Raw genomic sequence first — 20,472 nt, 5'->3', positions numbered from 1 at the left:
ACTCTCCCTTAGCTCTCTCTTAGCGCTCTCTTAACTCTCCCTTCGCTCTCTCTTAGCTCTCTCTTAGCTCTCTCTTAACTCTCCCTTAGCTCTCTATTAGCTCTCTCTTAGCTCTCCCTTAGCTCTCTCTTAGATCTCCATTTGCTCTCTCTTAGCTCTCTCCTAGCTCTCTCATAGCTCTCTCTTAGCTCTCTCTTAGCTCTCTCTTAGCTCTCTTAACTCTCTCTTAGCTCTCTCTTAGCTCTCTCTTAGCTCTCCCTTAGCTCTCTCTTAGCTCTCTCTTAGCTCTCTCTTAACTCTCTCTTAGCTCTCTCTTAGCTCTCTTAGCGCTCCCTTAGCTCTCTCTTAGCTCTCTCTTAACTCTCTCTTAGCTCTCTCTTAGCTCTCTCTTAGCTCTCTCTTAACTCTCTCTTAGCTCTCTCTTAGCTCTCTCTTAGCTCTCTCTTAGCTCTCTCTTAGATCTCTTAGCTCTCCCTTAGCTCTCTCTTAGCTCTCTCTTAGCTCTCTCAGCTCTCCCTTAGCTCTCCCTTAGCTCTCTCTTAACTCTCTTAGCTCTCTCTTAACTCTCTCTTAGCTCTCTCTTAACTCTCTCTTAACTCTCTCTTAGCTCTCTCTTAGCTCTCTTAGCTCTCCCTTATCTCTCTCTTAGCTCTCTTTTAGCTCTCTCTTAACTCTCCCTTAGCTCTCTCTTAGCGCTCTCTTAACTCTCCCTTAGCTCTCTCTTAGCTCTCTCTTAGCTCTCTCTTAACTCTCTCTTAGCTCTCTCTTAACTCTGCCTTAGCTTTCTCTTAGCTCTCTCTTAGCTCTCTCAGCTCTCTCTTGGCGCTCTCTTAACTCTCTCTTAGCTCTCCCTTAGCTCTCTCTCAGCTCTCTCTCTTAGCTCTCTCTTAGCTCTCTCTTAACTCTCTCTTAGCTCTCTCTTAGCTCTCTTAGCTCTCCCTTAGCTCTCTCTTAGCTCACTCTTAACTCTCTCTTAGCTCTCTCTTAGCTCTCTCTTAGCTCTCTCTTAACTCTCTCTTAGCTCTCTCTCTTAGCTCTCTTAGCTCTCCCTTAGCTCTCTCTTAACTCTCTCTTAGCTCTCTCTTAACTCTCTTAGCTCTCTCTTAGCTCTCTCTCTCTTAGCTCTCTCTCTTAGCTCTCTCTTAGCTCTCTCTTAGCTCTCTGTTAACTCTCTCTTATCTCTCCCTTAGCTCTCTCTTAGCTCTCCCTTAGCTCTCTCTTAGCTCTCTCTTAACTCTCTCTTAGCTCTCTCTTAGCTCTCTCTTAGCTCTCCCTTAGCTCTCCCCTCTCTTTTAGCTCTCTCTTAGCTCTCTCTCTTAGCTCTCTCTTAGCTCTCTCTTAGCTCTCTCTCTTAGCTCTCTTAGCTCTCTCTTCACTCTCCCCCCTCTCTCTTAACTCTCTCTTAGCTCTCTCCTAGCTCTCTCTTAGCTCTCTCTTAGCTCTCCCCTCTCTCTTAGCTCTTCCTTAGCTCTCTCTTAACTCTCTCTTAGCTCTCTTCGCTCTATCTTAACTCTCTCTTAACTCTCTCTTAACTCTCTCTTAGCTCTCCCTTAGCTCTCTCTTAATTCTCTCTTAATTCTCTCTTAGCTCTCCCTTAGCTCTCCCTTAGCTCGCTATCTTAGCTCTCCCCCTTCTCTCTTAGCTCTCTCTTAACTCTCTTAGCTCTCCCTCTTAACTCTCTCTTAGCTCTCCCTTAGCTCTCTCTTAGCTCTCTCTCAGCTCGCTCTCTCTTAACTCTCTCTTAACTCTCTCTTAGCTCTCTCTTAGCTCTCTCTTAACTCTCTCTTAACTCTCTCTTAGCTCTCTTAACTCTCTCTTAACTCTCTCTTAACTCTCTCTTAACTCTCTCTTAGCTCTCTCTTAACTCTCTCTTAGCTCTCTCTTAGCTCCCTTACCGCTCCCTTAGCTCTCTCTTAGCTCTCTCTTCCCTCTCCCCCCCTCCACGCGCTGCGCTGACGTCACCCCCAGGTGCCGGGGAGAGGGCGGGGGGAAGCCCGGTGGGGCGATCACGTGACCGCGGCACCTGCCCCCCCCGCTACCGCCCCCGCCCTCCGTTGCCACGACGACCGCAGGCTTCGCCTGAGCGCGCAGGCCGCAGGCCTCCCGCCACCAAAATTCGCTTCAATCGAAGGCGCTGAACGGGCGCAGATTTTGTCGTCAAAAGTCACCACTCGCTGAGAGTGGTGGTGATGATGGTGGTGGTGGTGACGATGTTGCTATTATCCACTTGGCGTCGCTGCTATCACTCCGTGTGATGTTCAGGTCACCCTGAACAAACAGCTCAGTGGGATTCAGCTCACATCATGAACACCGAGTTGCGTGGATTGTTTAAAGTTCTCTGTGTCCATGGCTCTCCTTGTCACCTTCTTAGCTGCTAAGCAGGAACCTTTGATGGCGTTATTAAAAGTATTTAAATACGAGATAAAGTGTTACCCTTTCTGGCTGTACAACAGCAGACGTTGCGTTAAGATGTTCAAACACCGAACAGAAAGCTCGCGAGCCCTGTGGAAACCAGGAGAACCTCACAAATCTGGTCCTCGTGGCCATTGTTCATGTCCGTTTCAAAGTCAATGCCATTTCTATTCTCAATATCCTTGCAAAAAAGGTTTTCGCTTGGTGCTTGAACATCTCCAACGCAACTGTTTGAACATCTTTAGCACAGGAATGCGAACTAGTCTCCTATTTCACTGCAGGTCAAGGGAAGTTCCCTTTGATGTAGCTGCTTAGCGTGAGCTGTCGATGTGAGTGGCATTGTCCTGGTGCTGGCCCTCTGCCGCCCTCTGCCCCTGGCCTAACGCCGTCTGAGACGAGGTTCTGAAGGGTGCCGCCTCTACCGTGGAGCGAATTCGTGTCAAAGACATCACAATCATCATCATCACCATCATCATCACCATCATCACCACCACCATCATCACCATCACCACCACCATCACCACCATCATCACCATCATCATCACCACCACCATCATGATAACCACCATCACCACCATCATCACCACCATCATCATCACCACCACCACCATTACCACCACCACCATGACCATCACCACCACCATCATCACCACCACCATCATCACCACCACCATGACCATCACCACCATCATCATCACCATCACCACCACCATTACCACCACCACCATGATCATCACCACCATCATCACCACCACCATCATCACCATCATCACCACCATCATCGCCACCACCACCATCATCACCACCACCATCACCACCATCACCACCATTACCACCACCACCACCATCACCACCACCATGACCATCACCACCATCATCACCACCACCGCCATCACCACCACCATCACCACCATCATCACCACCATCATCATCACCACCACCACCATCACCACCACCATCACCGCCGCCACCATCACCACCACAACCACCACCATCACCACCACGACAACCACCACCACCATCACCACCGCCGTGAGACGCGAGTTTTTATTCTCGAGACTTGAAACGAGGCGCGGTCCGGCACTTCAAACAGCTGCTGCCCACGCTCTGCAGTCCCCGACGTACGAGGGTGTTCCCCGCTCACCAGTGACACACAGACACACACACACACTGACACACAGTCACACTGACACACTGACACACACTAACACACACTGACACACAGACACACACAGACACACACACAGTCACACTGACACACACACTGACACACACTAACACACACACTGACAAACTGACACATACACTGACACACACTGACACACACACACTGACACACACTGACACACACACACTGACACACACTGACACACACTGACACACTTGACACACACACACTGACACACACACTGACACACACACTGACACACACTGACACACACACTGGCACACACACTGACACACACACACTGACACACACTGACACACACACTGACACACACACTGACACACTGACACTGACACACACACTGACACACTGACACACACACTGACACACTGACACACACACTGACACACACACACTGACACACACACTGACACACACACACTGACACACACACTGACACACTGACACACACGACACACACACACTGACACACTGACACACACGACACACACACACTGACACACTTGACACACACACACTGACACACTGACACACACACACTGACACACACACACACTGACACACACACACTGACACACACACACACTGACACACACACACTGACACACACACACTGACACACACACTGACACACACACTGACACACACACACTGACACACACACACTGACACACACACTGACACACACACTGACACACACACACTGACACACACTGACACACACTGACACACACACACACTGACACACACACACTGACACACACACACTGACACACAGACACGCCGAGCAGCAACAGGCCGCGTGAGGCGTCTATTGCAGGTGCTGCCCCTTTGACAAATCATGTAAACACAATTACTAAACAGTTCATTAAATAGCAATTAAATAGCAATAAATTAAATGGCAAACAATTAAATAAAATTAAATAAATAAGTGGACACCCGTGCGCTGTGGGCACCTTGCGGTGTGGGCGAGCACTACACAGACAAAGGTCCCCCAGGTAGTCCACACAGTGCTAGAGGGGCAGGAGCTGTCTCTCCCCAGTGCTGATAGACATACACAGTGCGCTAACCGCTGCACCACCACTCCCCCCACACTCACAGTGCGCTAACCACTGCACAACCACTCCCCCCACACTCACAGTGCGCTAACCACTGCACCACCACTCCCCCCACACTCACAGTGCGCTAACCACTGCACCACCACTCCCCCCACACAGTGCGCTAACCACTGCACCACCACTCCCCCCACACAGTGCGCTAACCACTGCACCACCACTCCCCCCACACTCATACAGTGGATGTAGCTGTAGTGTAGCTGTAGTGTAGCTGTAGTCTAGTGTAGCTGTAGTGTAGCTGTAGCGTAGCTGTAGTGTAGTGTAGCTGTAGTGTAGCTGTAGTGTAGTGTAGCTGTAGTGTAGCTGTGGTGTAGCTGTAGCGTAGCTGTAGTGTAGCTGTAGTGTAGTGTAGCTGTAGTGTAGCTGTAGTGTAGCTGTAGCTGTAGTGTAGCTGTAGTGTAGCTGTAGTGTAGTGTAGCTGTAGTGTAGCTGTAGTGTAGTGTAGCTGTAGTGTAGCTGTAGAGTGGCTGCAGTGTAGCTGTAGTGTAGTGTAGCTGTAGTGTAGCTGTAGTGTAGTGTAGCTGTAGTGTAGCTGTAGTGTAGTGTAGCTGTAGAGTAGCTGTAGTGTAGCTGTAGTGTAGTGTAGCTGTAGTGTAGCTGTAGTGTAGCTGTAGCTGTGGTGTAGCTGTAGTGTAGCTGTAGAGTAGCTGTAGTGTAGCTGTAGTGTAGTGTAGCTGTAGAGTAGCTGTAGTGTAGCTGTAGTGTAGTGTAGCTGTAGTGTAGCTGTAGTGTAGCTGTAGTGTAGTGTAGCTGTAGTGTAGCTGTAGCTGGCTATGTGCGCGCTAGTAGTCGTAGCGTCTTGTGGAGCTGTGCACGGAGCTCCCTCAGCAGCAGCAGAGCTCTGAGGGCTGCGTCGGGGCCCTCCCAGAAGTCGCGCGACGCGTACGTCTCGTGGAGCTGCACGCCTCCACCAGGGGGCCCACCTCCACCAGGGGGCCCACCTCCACCAGGGGGCCCGCCTCCACCAGGGGGCCCGGGGGGGCACAGTGAGGAGATCTACGGGGAGGGCGGGAGAGAGAGGAGTGGTGAGTGAGTGGTTGGTGAGTGAGTGGTGAGTGAGTGGTGAGTGGTGAGTCAGTGGTGAGTGAGTGTGTGAGTGAGTGGTGAGTGGTGAGTGTGTGGGTGAGTGAGTGGTGAGTGAGTGGTGAGTGTGTGGGTGAGTGAGTGGTGAGTGGTGAGTGAGTGGTGAGTGGTGAGTGTGTGGGTGAGTGAGTGGTGAGTGAGTGGGTGAGTGTGTGGTGAGTGACTGAGTGAGTGAGTGGGTGGGTGAGTGAGTGAGTGGTGAGCGAGTGGTGAGTGAGTGAGTGAGTGGTGAGTGAGTGGTGAGCGAGTGGTGAGCGAGTGGTGAGTCGGTGAGTGAGTGGTGAGTCGGTGAGTGAGTGGGTGAGTGAGTGAGTGGGTGAGTGAGTGAGTGGGTGAGTGAGTGAGTGGGTGATTGGGTGAGCGAGTGGTGAGTGAGTGAGTGAGCGAACGAGTGGTGAGTGAGTGGTAAGTGAGTGGGTGAGTGAGTGGGGAGTGAGTGGGTGAGTGAGTGTGTGAGTGAGTGAGTGTGTAAGTGAGTGAGTGTGTGAGTGAGCGAGTGAGTGGTGACCGAGTCGGTGAGCGAGTGGTGAGTGAGTGGTGAGTGGTGAGTGAGTGGTGAGTGAGTGTGTGAGTGAGTGAGTGGTGAGTGAGTGTGTGAGTGAGTGTGTGAGTGAGTGAGTGTGTGAGTGAGTGAGTGGGTGTGTGAGTGAGTGTGTGAGTGGTGAGTGAGTGTGTGAGTGAGTGAGTGTGTGAGTGAGTGTGTGAGTGAGTGTGTGAGTGAGTGAGCGAGTGAGTGTGTGAGTGTGTGAGTGAGTGAGTGTGTGAGTGAGTGTGTGAGTGGTGAGTGAGTGTGTGAGTGAGCGAGTGAGTGTGTGAGTGAGTGTGTGAGTGGTGAGTGAGTGTGTGAGTGAGCGAGTGAGTGTGTGAGTGAGTGGGTGAGTGAGTGGGTGAGTGAGTGACTGAGTGTGTGAGTGAGTGTGTGAGTGGTGAGTGAGTGTGTGAGTGAGCGAGTGAGTGTGTGAGTGTGTGAGTGAGTGGGTGAGTGAGTGGGTGAGTGAGTGACTGAGTGTGTGAGTGAGTGAGCGAGTGAGTGTGTGAGTGAGTGTGTGAGTGAGTGAGTGTGTGAGTGAGTGTGTGAGTGGTGAGTGAGTGTGTGAGTGAGTGAGTGTGTGAGTGAGTGAGTGGTGAGTGAGTGAGTGAGCGAACGAGTGGTGAGTGAGTGGTGAGTGAGTGGGTGAGTGAGTGAGTGTGTGAGTGTGTGAGTGAGTGAGTGTGTAAGTGAGTGAGTGAGTGTGTGAGTGAGTGTGTGAGTGTGTGAGTGAGTGAGTGTGTAAGTGAGTGAGTGAGTGTGTAAGTGAGTGAGTGTGTGAGTGTGTAAGTGAGTGAGTGGTGAGTGTGTGAGTGAGTGAGTGTGTGAGTGTGTGAGTGAGTGAGTGTGTAAGTGAGTGAGTGAGTGTGTGAGTGAGCGAGTGAGTGAGTGGTGAGTGTGTGAGTGAGTGAGTGGTGAGTGAGTGAGTGTGTGAGTGAGTGAGTGTGTGAGTGAGTGTGTGAGTGTGTGAGTGAGTGAGTGTGTAAGTGAGTGAGTGAGTGTGTGAGTGAGCGAGTGAGTGAGTGGTGAGTGTGTGAGTGAGTGAGTGGTGAGTGAGTGAGTGTGTGAGTGAGTGAGTGTGTGAGTGAGTGAGTGAGTGGTGAGTGAGTGAGTGAGTGTGTAAGTGAGTGAGTGAGTGTGTGAGTGAGTGAGTGGTGAGTGAGTGAGTGTGTGAGTGAGTGAGTGTGTGAGTGAGTGTGTAAGTGAGTGAGTGTGTGAGTGAGTGGGTGAGTGAGTGAGTGGTGAGTGTGTGAGTGGTGAGTGAGTGTGTGGGGAGTGAGTGTGTGAGTGAGTGAGTGTGTGAGTGAGTGGTGAGTGAGTGGTGAGTGAGTGGGTGAGTGAGTGGGGAGTGAGTGTGTGAGTGAGTGATGTGTGAGTGAGTGGTGAGTGAGTGGTGAGTGAGTGGGTGAGTGAGTGGTGAGTGTGTGAGTGAGTGAGTGAGTGGTGGGTGAGTGAGTGAGTGAGTGTGTAAGTGAGTGAGTGAGTGTGTGAGTGAGTGAGTGAGCGAGTGAGTGGTGAGTGAGTGAGTGTGTAAGTGAGTGTGTGAGTGAGTGTGTGTGTGAGTGAGTGAGTGGTGAGTGGTGAGTGAGTGTGTGAGTGTGTGAGTGGTGAGTGTGTAAGTGAGTGAGTGTGTGAGTGAGCGAGCGAGCGAGCGGCGAGCGAGTCGGCGAGCTGCTCACCTTTGTGTTGATGTGCCGCACGAGGTCCCGCAGATCGAGCTCCAGGCTCCGCGAGTCGGGGTGAGTGAGCGGTGAGCAGGGGGCGTGGCCTGGCGAGCGAGGGGCGATGGTGAGCGAGTGGTGAGCGAGCGCGAGGTACTCGCGGTACAGCTGCAGGTTCCTCACCTCGGCGCTCAGCTGCTCGCAAGTCTGCACGGGGTGGGGGGCACGGAGTTTGTTAGGCGAGTTTGTCTACACGGTACAAACTCCTCGGGGGTGGGTGGGTGAGGGGGTGGGTGAGGGGGTGGGTGAGGGGGTGGGTGAGGGGGTGGGTGAGTGGGTGGGTGAGGGGGTGAGGGGGTGGGTGAGGGGGTGGGTGAGGGGGTGGGTGAGGGGGTGGGTGAGGGGGTGAATGGGTTAGTGGGTGGGTGAGTGAGTGAGTGGGTGAGTGAGTGAGTGGGTGAGTGGGTGGGTGGGTGAGTGGGTGGGTGAGTGGGTGAGGGGGTGGGTGAGTGAGTGGGTGAGTGAGTGGGTGAGTGAGTGGGTGAGGGGGTGGGTGAGTGGGTGAGGGGGTAGGTGAATGAGTGGGTGGGTGGGTAGGTGAATGGGTGAGTTGGTAGATGGGTGAGTGAGTGGGTGAGGGGGTAGGTGATGGGTAAGGGGGTAGGTGAGTGAGTGGGTGGGTGGGTGAGTGGGTCGGTGGGTGGGTGGGTGAGTGGGTGAGTAGGCGGGTGGGTGAGTGGGTGGGTGGGTGAGTGGGTGAGTGGGTGAGTGGGTGAGTAGGCGGGTGGGTGAGTGGGTGGGTGGGTGAGGGGGTGAGTGGGTGAGTGGGTGAGGGGGTGAGGGGGTGAGTGAGTGAGGGGGTGAGTGAGTGAGGGGGTGAGTGAGTGGGTGAGGGGGTGAGTGGGTGAGGGGGTGGGTGAGGGGGTGGGTGAGTGGGTGAGGGGGTGGGTGAGGGGGTGGGTGAGTGGGTGGGTGAGGGGGTGAGGGGGTGAGGGGGTGGGTGAGGGGGTGGGTGAGGGGGTGAATGGGTTAGTGGGTGAGTGAGTGGGTGAGGGGGTGGGTGAGTGGGTGAAGGGGTAGGTGAATGAGTGGGTGGGTGGGTAGGTGAATGGGTGAGTTGGTAGATGGGTGAGTGAGTGGGTGAGGGGGTAGGTGATGGGTAAGGGGGTAGGTGAGTGAGTGGGTGGGTGGGTGAGTGGGTCGGTGGGTGGGTGGGTGAGTAGGCGGGTGGGTGAGTGGGTGAGTAGGCGGGTGGGTGGGTGGGTGAGGGGGTGAGTGGGTGAGGGGGTGAATAAGTGAGGGGGTGAGTGAGTGAGGGGTGAGTGAGTGGGTGAGGGTTTGAGTGGGTGAGGGGGTGAGTGAGTGGGTGGGTGGATGAGGGAGTGGGTGAGTAGGCGGGTGGGTGAGTGGGTGAGTAGGCGGGTGGGTGAGTGGGTGAGTAGGTGGGTGGGTGAGTGGGTGAGGGGGTGAGTGGGTGAGTGAGTGGGTGGGTGGGTGAGTGGGTGAGGGGGTGAGTGACTGGGTGGGTGGGTGAGTGGGTGAGTAGGTGGGTGGTTGAGTGAGTGGGTGAGGGGGTGAGTGGGTGAGGGGGTGAGTGGGTGAGTGGGTGAGTGGGTGGGTGAGGGGGTGAGTGAGTGGGTGAGTGAGTGGGTGAGTGGGTGAGGGGGTGGGTGAGTGGGTGGGTGAGGGGGTGAGTGAGTGAAGGGGTGAGTGAGTGGGTGGGTGGTTGAGGTGGTAGGCGAGTGAGTGAGTCTTTGCGAGTCTTTGCGAGTGAGTAGCAGTGCTAGTTAGTGCTAGTTTGTAGTAGCAGTCGGTAGTAGTTAGTACCATTGGTAGTCTCCACTGGGCTGAGATGGACTGGGCTGAGGGCAGGCCTGGTAACGTGGAGTGGGGCGCCTCGAACAAAGCATCACAGAACCTGGACAGCGCCTGGCACGCACACAGACACACAGCCACACAATCTTACTATTTATACTTTCATATTTATACTGTACTACCAAGCGGCGGCGGTGACGTCACCAAGCGGCGGCGGTGACGTCACCAAGCGGCGGCGGTGACGTCACCAAACGGCGGCGGTGACGTCGCCAAGCGGCGGTGGTTCATAGTTCATTTCATAGTTTCATTTATTTGGTATAGCCCTGTGAGCCATTCGGCTCTTGAACCGGGTGCAACCGCCACAAACAAAAACATGAACAAGAAAAAACATCTTAAAGTGACTTTGTGTGACTGTGCAAACAGAAAAATCCAGGAAAAAAAACATCAAAATATTCCTGAAATAGCACCGTACACCAACGCTGTCACTGTGGGGTTTGTGTGTGCGAGTGAGTGTGTGAGTGTGTGAGTGTGTGCGCGTGTGCCTGTGTCTGTGTCCGGCAAACAACCCCCTAACTCCTCGCGGTGCCGGACGGGCAACTCTGTCGTGGACAGTGCCGTGGTGGGAAGGCCAATTCCGTTTGGCCCTCTCCCCTCAGGGCATCTGTGGACACCACAGCGGCTAAACGGGGGCTCTGGACGGGTGCGAGGGGCTGGTAACCCCTCCACCTTCAATTAATTACCGCTAAACCGCGAATTAAGTATGCAACTAATACACTTGTGCCGGAGGCCCCGGGGGGGCCAGGCGTCTATGACGTCTCCTGGCCAAACCCCAATTGGCGGAGCCAGGAGATTGAATCTCTACCCTCGGGGCTCCTCCAGAAACAAAGAAAAGCCACTTCGTGTGGCCACGTGGAATGTCCGAATGCTCACTGCGGAGGAGAGGCTGCCACTCCTCTGTCGGGAGCTGGACCGGTACCGCCTGGATCTCTGTGGCATTCAGGAGGTCCGGTGGACCGGTCTGGCTCCTGCCACCATTGATGGGTGGACAATCCTCTACTCGGGGCAGCAGACTGCCAAACAACAGGGTGTAGCTCTTCTTCTGATAAAATAATGAATGGGCGTGGGAGCATGGCGGTGAGGTTTGGGAAGGTGTAAGCCTCAGGCTACTTTGGGCTCGCCTTCCCATCAACCGGAGGTGAGGAGTGGTGGTCGTGGTTACTTATGCCCCCCCCCCCCCCCACCGAAGACGAACATCCGTGGAGGGATGCAGGCTGAGGTGCCATCTGTTGAGGAAGTACTGAGGGCGATCCGGAGTCTGAGACCAGGAAAGGCAGCGGGCAGAGATGATCTCCCAAGCGAAATGCTGAGGGAGGGTGGCGTTTGTGCACAGACTGCCCTATATGACATCATAACAACGGTCTGGACCACTGGACGGGTTCCGCAGGATTGGAAGGATGCCCTTGTGGTCCCCCTCTTTAAGAAGGGGGACCGCACAGACTGTAACAACTACAGGGGCATCTCACTCCTCAGTGTGCCGGGAAAGGTCCTGGCAAGGATTATTCAACATCGCCTTGCCAGGCATGCTGAGGAGAGAATTGCGGAGCCCCAATGCGGTTTCAGGAAAGGGCGGTCCTGCACAGATGCCATATTTTCTGTCCGTCTGCTACAGCAGAGGTGTAGGGAATTCCAACAAGACCTACATCTCTGCTTTATTGACCTGGTCAAGGCCTATGATACCATCAATAGGCCTGGGCTCTGGGTCGTTCTTCGTGCTTTTTGGAGTACCTGACCCTCTGCTCACGATCATTAAGGACCTTCATGATGGTGAGCGGGCCCGGGTAAAACTACGTGGCCGGGAGTCAGAGCCATTCCCTGTACACCTTGGGGTGCGACAGGGATGTCCTCTGGCTCCCACATTACTTAACATCTATTTTTACCACGTAGTTCGTGAAGCCTTCAATAGCTGTACCGGGGGAATCTCCATATGGTACAGATATAATGGGAGGCTGATCGATGCCCGGGTGCGGTCAAGGGATGGCTCCCTATTGCTCAACCACGTTATGTATGTTGATGATTTGGTAATAGCTGCTCAGTCAGAGGAGGAGTTGGAGACGCTGCTGCTGAGACTGGAGCGTGCCACTAAGAGGTGGGGCCTTACCATCAGCCCCACCAAAACTAAGCACCTGCCTGGGTATTTCGGTGGTGTGTGTGTGTGTATAGTGGTGTGTGTGTATAGTGGTGTGTATGTGTAGTGGTGTGTGTGTAGTGGTGTGTGTGTATAGTGGTGTGTGTGTAGTGGTGTGTGTGTGTGTAGTGGTGTGTGTGTAGTGGTGTGTGTATAGTCGTGTGTGTGTATAGTCGTGTGATAGGGCAGTTGTGGAGAGAGTGGAGAGTTTCCCATACCTGGGCAGTGTGCTTATGACTGGCTCCAGTTTAACAGCAGAGGTCTCACTCCGAATCAGTCGAGCGGCAATATCTTTTCATCGGGTGCGTAACGCTGTGTGGAAGCTACCTGGTCTGTCGCTCCGCACTAAGCTTCAGGTCTTCTCGGCCACGGTCATTCCCTCCCTTCTCTACGCTTGTGAAACGTGGACCCCCCTAATGGAACATCTTCGCCTGTTAGAAACATTTAGGCTAGCCTGCCTACGATCCATCCTGGGTTTAACCAGACTGGATTGTGTGAGGAGCTCACAAATCCTTGAAAGATCTGGGCAGGGTCCCATCGGTGAGCTCCTCCGGCGGGCAAGGCTGTGATGGCTGGGTCATGTAGCCCGCATGCCCAGCCACCGCATGCCGAAACAGCTTTTGTTTGGCCGGATTGAGGGGGCTAAGCGGGCGCGGCACGGGCTAGAGAAGAGATGGAGTGATGTGGTACAGGAGGACGTGGAGCTGAGTGGACTTGCCGATGACTGGTACCAGCGGTGTCAAGATCGGCCTCTGTGGAGGAGGCTCGTGAAGGATGCTACTGGGCAGTTGGAGGTAGTCGCCCTCCAACAACAACGGAGGGCGGAGGAGCGACGCTCAGAACAACGAGCGGAGCGCCGGGTGGCTAAAGCACAGCAGGTTGGCACAGTAGGTGGTGCATCAGCCAGTCATCTCAGTCAGTCGACCCGTGGCACCTGGGTCTGCCCCGTGACCTCCTGCCAGCAGGCGTTCGACACTTCACGTGGCCTCAGGGTGCACATAGCCTGGCACAAGCGTCGTGGTGACGTCACCGCCACTTAGTGGCGAATGGCGGTTGTTGTTGTTGTTGTCACTGTGTGTCACTGTGTGTGTCACTGTGTGTGTGTGTGTCACTGTGTGTGTGTGTGTCACTGTGTGTGTCATCGTGCGCGTCTAACAGAACGTGACCCCCTTAATCCCCCGGGAGGTTACCCGGGGGAGCTTTGTCTTGCTGATGAAACCACGCGGCCACGAAACCGAAACTGGAAGTGGCTTCTGAAACCGGGAAACCGCGGAGCAGAGACAAAAACAAAGCTACCCCAGGTAACCTCGGGGAGGGCCGCAGGGGCAAGTGCTGCTACACACACACCACTACACACACACACCACTACACACACCACTACACACACACAACTACACACACCACTACGCACACACACGACTACACACACACACCACTACACACACACACGACTATACACACACACGACTATACACACACACCACTACACACACACACGACTACACACACACACCACTACACACACACACCACTATACACACACACCACTATACACACACCACTACACACACACACCACTACACACACACACCACTACACACACACACCACTACACACACACACCACTACACACACACACCAATACACACACACCACTACACACACACACCACTACACACACACACACCACTACACACACACCACTACACACACCACTACACACACACCACTATACACACACACCACTATACACACAGAACTATACACACACACACCAGTATACACACACACCACTATACACAACAACAACAACAACCGCCATTCGCCACTAAGTGGCGGTGACGTCACCACGACGCTTGTGCCAGGCCATGTGCACCCTGAGGCCACGTGAAGTGTCGAACGCCCGCTGGCAGGAGGTCACGGGGCAGACCCAGCAGGTGCCACGGGTCGACTGACTGAGATCACTGGCTGATGCACCACCTGTGCCCCCTACTGTGCCAACCTGCTGTGCTTTAGCCACCCGGCGCTCCGCTCGTTGTTGTGAGCGTCGCTCCTCCGCCCTCCGTTGTTGTTGGAGGGCGACTACCTCCAACTGCCCAGTAGCATCCTTCACGAGCCTCCTCCACAGAGGCCGATCTTCACACCGCTGGTACCAGTCATCGGCAAGTCCACTCAGCTCCACGTCCTCCTGTACCACATCACTTCATCTCTTCTCTAGCCCGTGCCGCGCCCGCTTAGCCCCCTCAATCCGGCCGAGCAAAAGCTGTTTCGGCATGCGTTGGCTGGGCATGCGGGCTACATGACCCAGCCATCGCAGCCTTGCCCGCCGGAGGAGCTCACCGATGGGACCTTGCCCAGATCTTTCAAGAATTTGTGAGCTCCTCACACAATCCAGTCTGGTTAAACCCAGGATGGATCGTAGGCAGGCCAGCCTAAATGTTTCTAACCGGCGAAGATGTTCCATTAGGGGGGTCCACGTTTCGCAAGCGTAGAGAAGGGAGGGAATGACCGTGGTCGAGAAGACCTGAAGCTTAGTGCGGAGCGACAGACCAGGTAGCTTCCACACAGCGTTACGTAACCGATGAAAAGATATTGCCGCTCGACTGATTCGGAGTGAGACCTCTGCTGTTAAACTGGAGCCAGTCATAAGCACACTGCCCAGGTATGGGAAACTCTCCACTCTCTCCACAACTGCCCCATCACCGATTGGGAGCTGTGGGGGTGGAGTGTCCGATGGTACAAAATACCCAGGCACATACACACTGACACACACACACTGACACACAGTGACACACACAGTGACACACACACACACTGACACACAGTGACACAAAGTGACACACTGACACACACACAGTGACACACACTGACACACAGTGACACACACTGACACACACACACTGTGACACACACGCACACTGACACACAGTGACACACACTGACACACACACAGTGACACACACTGACACACACTGACACACATACACTGACACACAGTGACACACACTGACACACACACACTGACACATAGTGACACACACACACACTGACACACAGTGACACAAAGTGACACACTGACAAACACACACTGTGACACACACACGCACACTGACACACAGTGACACACACTGACACACAGTGACACACACTGACACACACACACTGACACACAGTGACACACACTGACACACACACACAGTGACACACAGTGACACACACTACACACACACACTGACACACAGTGACACACACACACTGTGACACACACACACTGACACACAGTGACACACAGTGACACACACACACTGACACACAGTGACACAAAGTGACACACTGACACACACTGACACACACAGTGACACACACACACACTGACACACAGTGACACACATACACTGACACACAGTGACACACACACACACTGACACACAGTGACACACATACACTGACACACAGTGACACACACACACTGACACACAGTGACACACACACACTGACACACAGTGACACACACACACTGTGACACACACACTGACACACAGTGACACACATACAGACACACAGTGACACACACACACTGACACACAGTGACACACACACACTGTGACACACACACTGACACACAGTGACACACATACACTGACACACAGTGACACACACACACTGACACACAGTGACACACACACACTGACACACAGTGACACAAAGTGACACACAGTGACACACATACACTGACACACAGTGACACAAAGTGACACACTGACACACACACAGTGACACACACTGACACACACAGTGACACACACAGTGACACACACACACACTGTGACACACACACGCACAGTGACACACAGTGACACACATACACTGACACATAGTGACACACACTGACACACACATACACTGACACACAGTGACACACACTGACACACACACACTGTGACACACACTGACACACACTGACACACACAGTGACACACACTGACACACACACAGTGGCACACAGTGACACACACTGACACACACACACTGACACACAGTGACACACACACGCTGACACACAGTGACACACACACACTGTGACACACACACACACTGACACACAGTGACACACACACACTGTGACACACACACACTGACACACATTGACACACACACACTGACACACAGTGACACACACACACTGTGACACACACACACTGTGACACACACACACTGACACACAGTGACACACATACACTGACACACAGTGACACACACTGACACACACACACACTGACACACAGTGACACACAGTGACACACACAGTGACACACACTGACACACACACTGTGACACACACACTGACACACAGTGACACACTGACACACACACAGTGACACCCACACACTGACACACAGTGACACACACTGACACACACAGTGACACACAGTGACTCACATACACTGACACACACTGACACTCAGTGACACACACTGACACACACACAGTGACACAGTGACACACACACAGTGACACACGGTGACACACACACACACTGACACACACACACTGACACACAGTGACACACAGTGACACACAGTGACACACACACAGTGACACACAGTGACACACACACACACACTGACACACACAAACTGACACACAGTGACACACAGTGACACACACACAGTGACACACAGTGACACACACACACACTGACACACACACACTGACACACAGTGACACACACACACACTGACACACAGTGACACACACACAGTGACACACATACACTGACACATACACAGTGACACACAGTGACACACACACACTGACACACAGTGACACACAGTGACACACAGTGACACACACACTGACACACAGTGACACACACACACACTGACACACAGTGACACACACACACACTGACACACAGTGACACACACACACACTGACACACAGTGACACACACACACACTGACACACAGTGACACACACACACTGACACACACTGACACACACACACTGACACACAATGACACACACACTGACACACAGTGACACACAGTGACACACACACACACTGACACACAGTGACACACACACACAGAGACAGTGACACACACAGTGACACACAGTGACACACACAGTGACACACACACACTGACACACAGTGACACACACTGACACACACACACTGACACACAGTGACACACAGTGACACACACACAGTGACACACAGTGACACACTTGACACAGTGACACAGAGAACCACTCACAAACGCAGCAAGGAGCTCCTTCGCCAAGCTGAACGCCTTCAGCGCCATCAGCTCCACAGGTTTGCGACTCCCGTACAGCCGCTGCTGCTGCTGCTGATGCCGCTCCTGCTGCTGATGCTGCTGCTGATGCTGCTGCTGATGATGATGAAGCTGCTGCTGCTGCCGCCGCTGCTGCTGATGCTGCTGATGATGAAGCTGCTGCTGCTGCCGCCGCTGCTGCTGCTGATGCTGCTGCTGCTGATGACGCTGCTGATGACGCTGCTGAGATGTCCTTGCAAGGCACCGTGCAGTCATGAGCAGCATCAGCACCGCCATCATCATCAGCAGCAGCGCTCCTCCTGCGGATGGTCGGGAGTGGACAGTTCACAGCGGCGGTCAGGAGATCACACAGACAAAGATCCCCCAGGTAGCCTCTAGCAGGCTGTAGGGGCAAGTGCTGTTAGTAGCGAGTAGCAGCACCTACACACACAAAGACAAAGATCCCCCAGGTAGCTCCTAGCAGGCTGTAGGGGCAAGTGCTGTTAGTAGCGAGTAGCAGCACCTACACACATAAAGACAAAGATCCCCAGGTAGCCTCTAGCAAGCTGTAGGGGCAAGTGCTGTTAGTAGCGAGTAGCAGCACCTACACACACAAAGACAAAGATCCCCAGGTAGCCTCTAGCAGGCTGTAGGGGCAAGTGCTGTTAGTAGCGAGTAGCAGCACCTACACACAAAGACAAAGATCCCCCAGGTAGCCTCTAGCAGGCTGTAGGGGCAAGTACTGTCACACACTTTCATTCACAGACATTCTTACATTCAATCACAGTTAGACACTGACTCTTACACTCACTCACACTCACTCACTCTTACACTCACTCACACACTCTTACACTCACTCACACACTCTTACACTCACTCACTCTTACATTCACTCGCTCACTCTTACACTAACTCACTCTTACACTCACTCACACACTCACTCTTACACTCACTCACACACTCTTACACTCACTCACTCTTACATTCACTCGCTCACTCTTACACTAACTCACTCTTACACTCACTCACACACTCACTCTTACACTCACTCACTCTTACACTCACTCACTCTTACATTCACTCACACACTCTTACACTAACTCACTCTTACACTCACTCACTCTTACACTCACTCACTCTTACAATCACTCTTACAATCACTCTTACATTCACTTACTCACTCTTACACTCACTCACTCTTACACTCACTCACTCTTACACTCACTCACACACTCACTCTTACACTCACTCACACACTCTTACACTCACTCACTCTTACACTCACTCACACTCACTCACTCTTACACTCACTCTTACACTAACTCACTCTTACATTCGCTCACTCACTCTTACACTCACTCACTCTTACAATCACTCTTACAATCACTCTTACATTCACTCACTCACTCTTACACTCACTCACTCTTACACTCTTACATTCTTGCATTCAATCACAGTTAGACACTGACTCTTACACTCACTCACTTTTACACTCACTCACACACTCACTCTTACACTCACTCACACACTCTTACACTCACTCTTACACTCACTCACACTCACTCTTACACTCACTCTTACACTCACTCACTCTTACATTCACTCACTCACTCTTACACTCACACTCACTCTTGCACTCACTCACCCTTACACTCACTCTTACACTCACCCACCCTTACACTCACTCACCCTTACACTCACTCTTACACTCACTCACTCTTACACTCACTCACCCTTACACTCACTCACCCTTACACTCACTCTTACACTCACTCACACTCACTCTTACACTCACTCTTACACTCACCCACCCTTACACTCACTCACCCTTACACTCACTCTTACACTCACTCACTCTTACACTCACTCACCCTTACACTCACCCTTACACTCACTCTTACACTCACTCTTACACTCACTCACTCTTACACTCACTCACTCTTACACTCACTCACACACTCACTCTTACACTCACTCACACACTCTTACACTCACTCACTCTTACACTCACTCTTACACTCACTCACACTCACTCTTACACTCAACTCTTACACTAACTCACTCTTACATTCGCTCACTCACTCTTACACTCACTCACTCTTACAATCACTCTTACAATCACTCTTACATTCACTCACTCACTCTTACACTCACTCACTCTTACACTCTTACATTCTTGCATTCAATCACAGTTAGACACTCACTCTTACACTCACTCACTCTTACATTCACTCACTCACTCTTACACTCACACTCACTCTTGCACTCACTCACCCTTACACTCACTCTTACACTCACCCACCCTTACACTCACTCACCCTTACACTCACTCTTACACTCACTCTTACCCTCACTCACCCTTACACTCACTCACCCTTACACTCACTCACTCTTACAATCACTCTTACATTCACTTACTCACTCTTACACTCACTCACTCTTACACTCACTCACTCTTAACTCACTCACACACTCACTCTTCTACACTCACACTCACTCTGCACTCACTCACCTTACACTCACTCTTACACTCACCCACCCTTGCACTCACTCACCCTTACACTCACTCTTACACTCACTCTTACACTCACTCTTACACTCACTCACCCTTACACCACTCACTCACCCTTACACTCACTCTTACACTCACTCTTGCACTCACTCACCCTTACACTCACCCTTACACTCACTCTTGCACTCACTCACCCTTACACTCACTCTTACACTCACCCTTACACTCACCCTTACACTCACTCTTACACTCACTCACACTCACCCTTACACTCACCCTTACACTCACTCTTACCACTCACTCACCCTTACACTCACTCTTACACTCACTCACACTCACCTTACACTCACCCTTACACTCACTCTTACACTCACTCTTACACTCACTCACACACTCACCCTTACACTCACTCTTACACTCACTCACCCTTACCACTCACCCTTACACTCACTCTACACTCACTCACCCTTACACTCACTCTTACACTCACTCCACACTCACCCTTACACTCACTCTTACACTCACCCTTACACTCACTCACTCACACTCTCACTCACTCTTACACTCTACCTCTCATGTTAGGCGCACGCGTCTTGTTGCTGATGATGATGCTGCTGATGATGCTGCTGTGATGATGATGATGCTGTTGCGATGATGATGATGATGATGCTGCTGCTGCCGCTGATGATGCC

The 20,472-nt window shown here is 52.6% G+C and overlaps 1 protein-coding gene across 1 annotated transcript; it reads right to left on the bottom strand.

The window, feature by feature from the left end:
• Positions 1 to 3,445: 3,445 nt before the first annotated feature.
• Positions 3,446 to 19,581, bottom strand: LOC142908409 (uncharacterized). The gene is made up of 4 exons (XM_076059039.1): positions 17,251 to 19,581; positions 9,817 to 9,918; positions 8,008 to 8,196; positions 3,446 to 5,712 (listed from the first exon to the last, which is right to left on the bottom strand). Exons 1-4 carry the CDS (start codon positions 17,569 to 17,571, stop codon positions 5,488 to 5,490), a joined length of 837 nt encoding a protein of 278 aa, XP_075915154.1. The 5' UTR covers positions 17,572 to 19,581; the 3' UTR covers positions 3,446 to 5,487.
• Between the last annotated feature and the right edge of the window lie 891 nt (positions 19,582 to 20,472).

Source organism: Petromyzon marinus, assembly GCF_048934315.1.
Source record: "Petromyzon marinus isolate PM22_M1 ecotype Great Lakes invasive population chromosome 84 unlocalized genomic scaffold, UKy_Petmar_22M1.pri1.0 chr84_unloc.2, whole genome shotgun sequence".
NCBI lineage: Eukaryota > Metazoa > Chordata > Hyperoartia > Petromyzontiformes > Petromyzontidae > Petromyzon > Petromyzon marinus.
The sequence above is the reverse complement of the archived record's forward strand: the minus strand, read 5'-3'. Positions and strand labels throughout refer to the sequence as shown.

Coding starts and splice junctions, on each gene's coding strand:
- LOC142908409 (XM_076059039.1), bottom strand. CDS start 17,571: ATGATGATGGCGGTGCTGATGCTGCTCATGACTGCACGGTGCCTTGCA. Junction 8,197..9,816: donor CCCAGTGGAGACTACCAATG/GTACTAACTACT, acceptor CACCCCGTGCAG/ACTTGCGAGCAGCTGAGCGC. Junction 5,713..8,007: donor TGCGGCACATCAACACAAAG/GTGAGCAGCTCG, acceptor CCCTCCCCGTAG/ATCTCCTCACTGTGCCCCCC.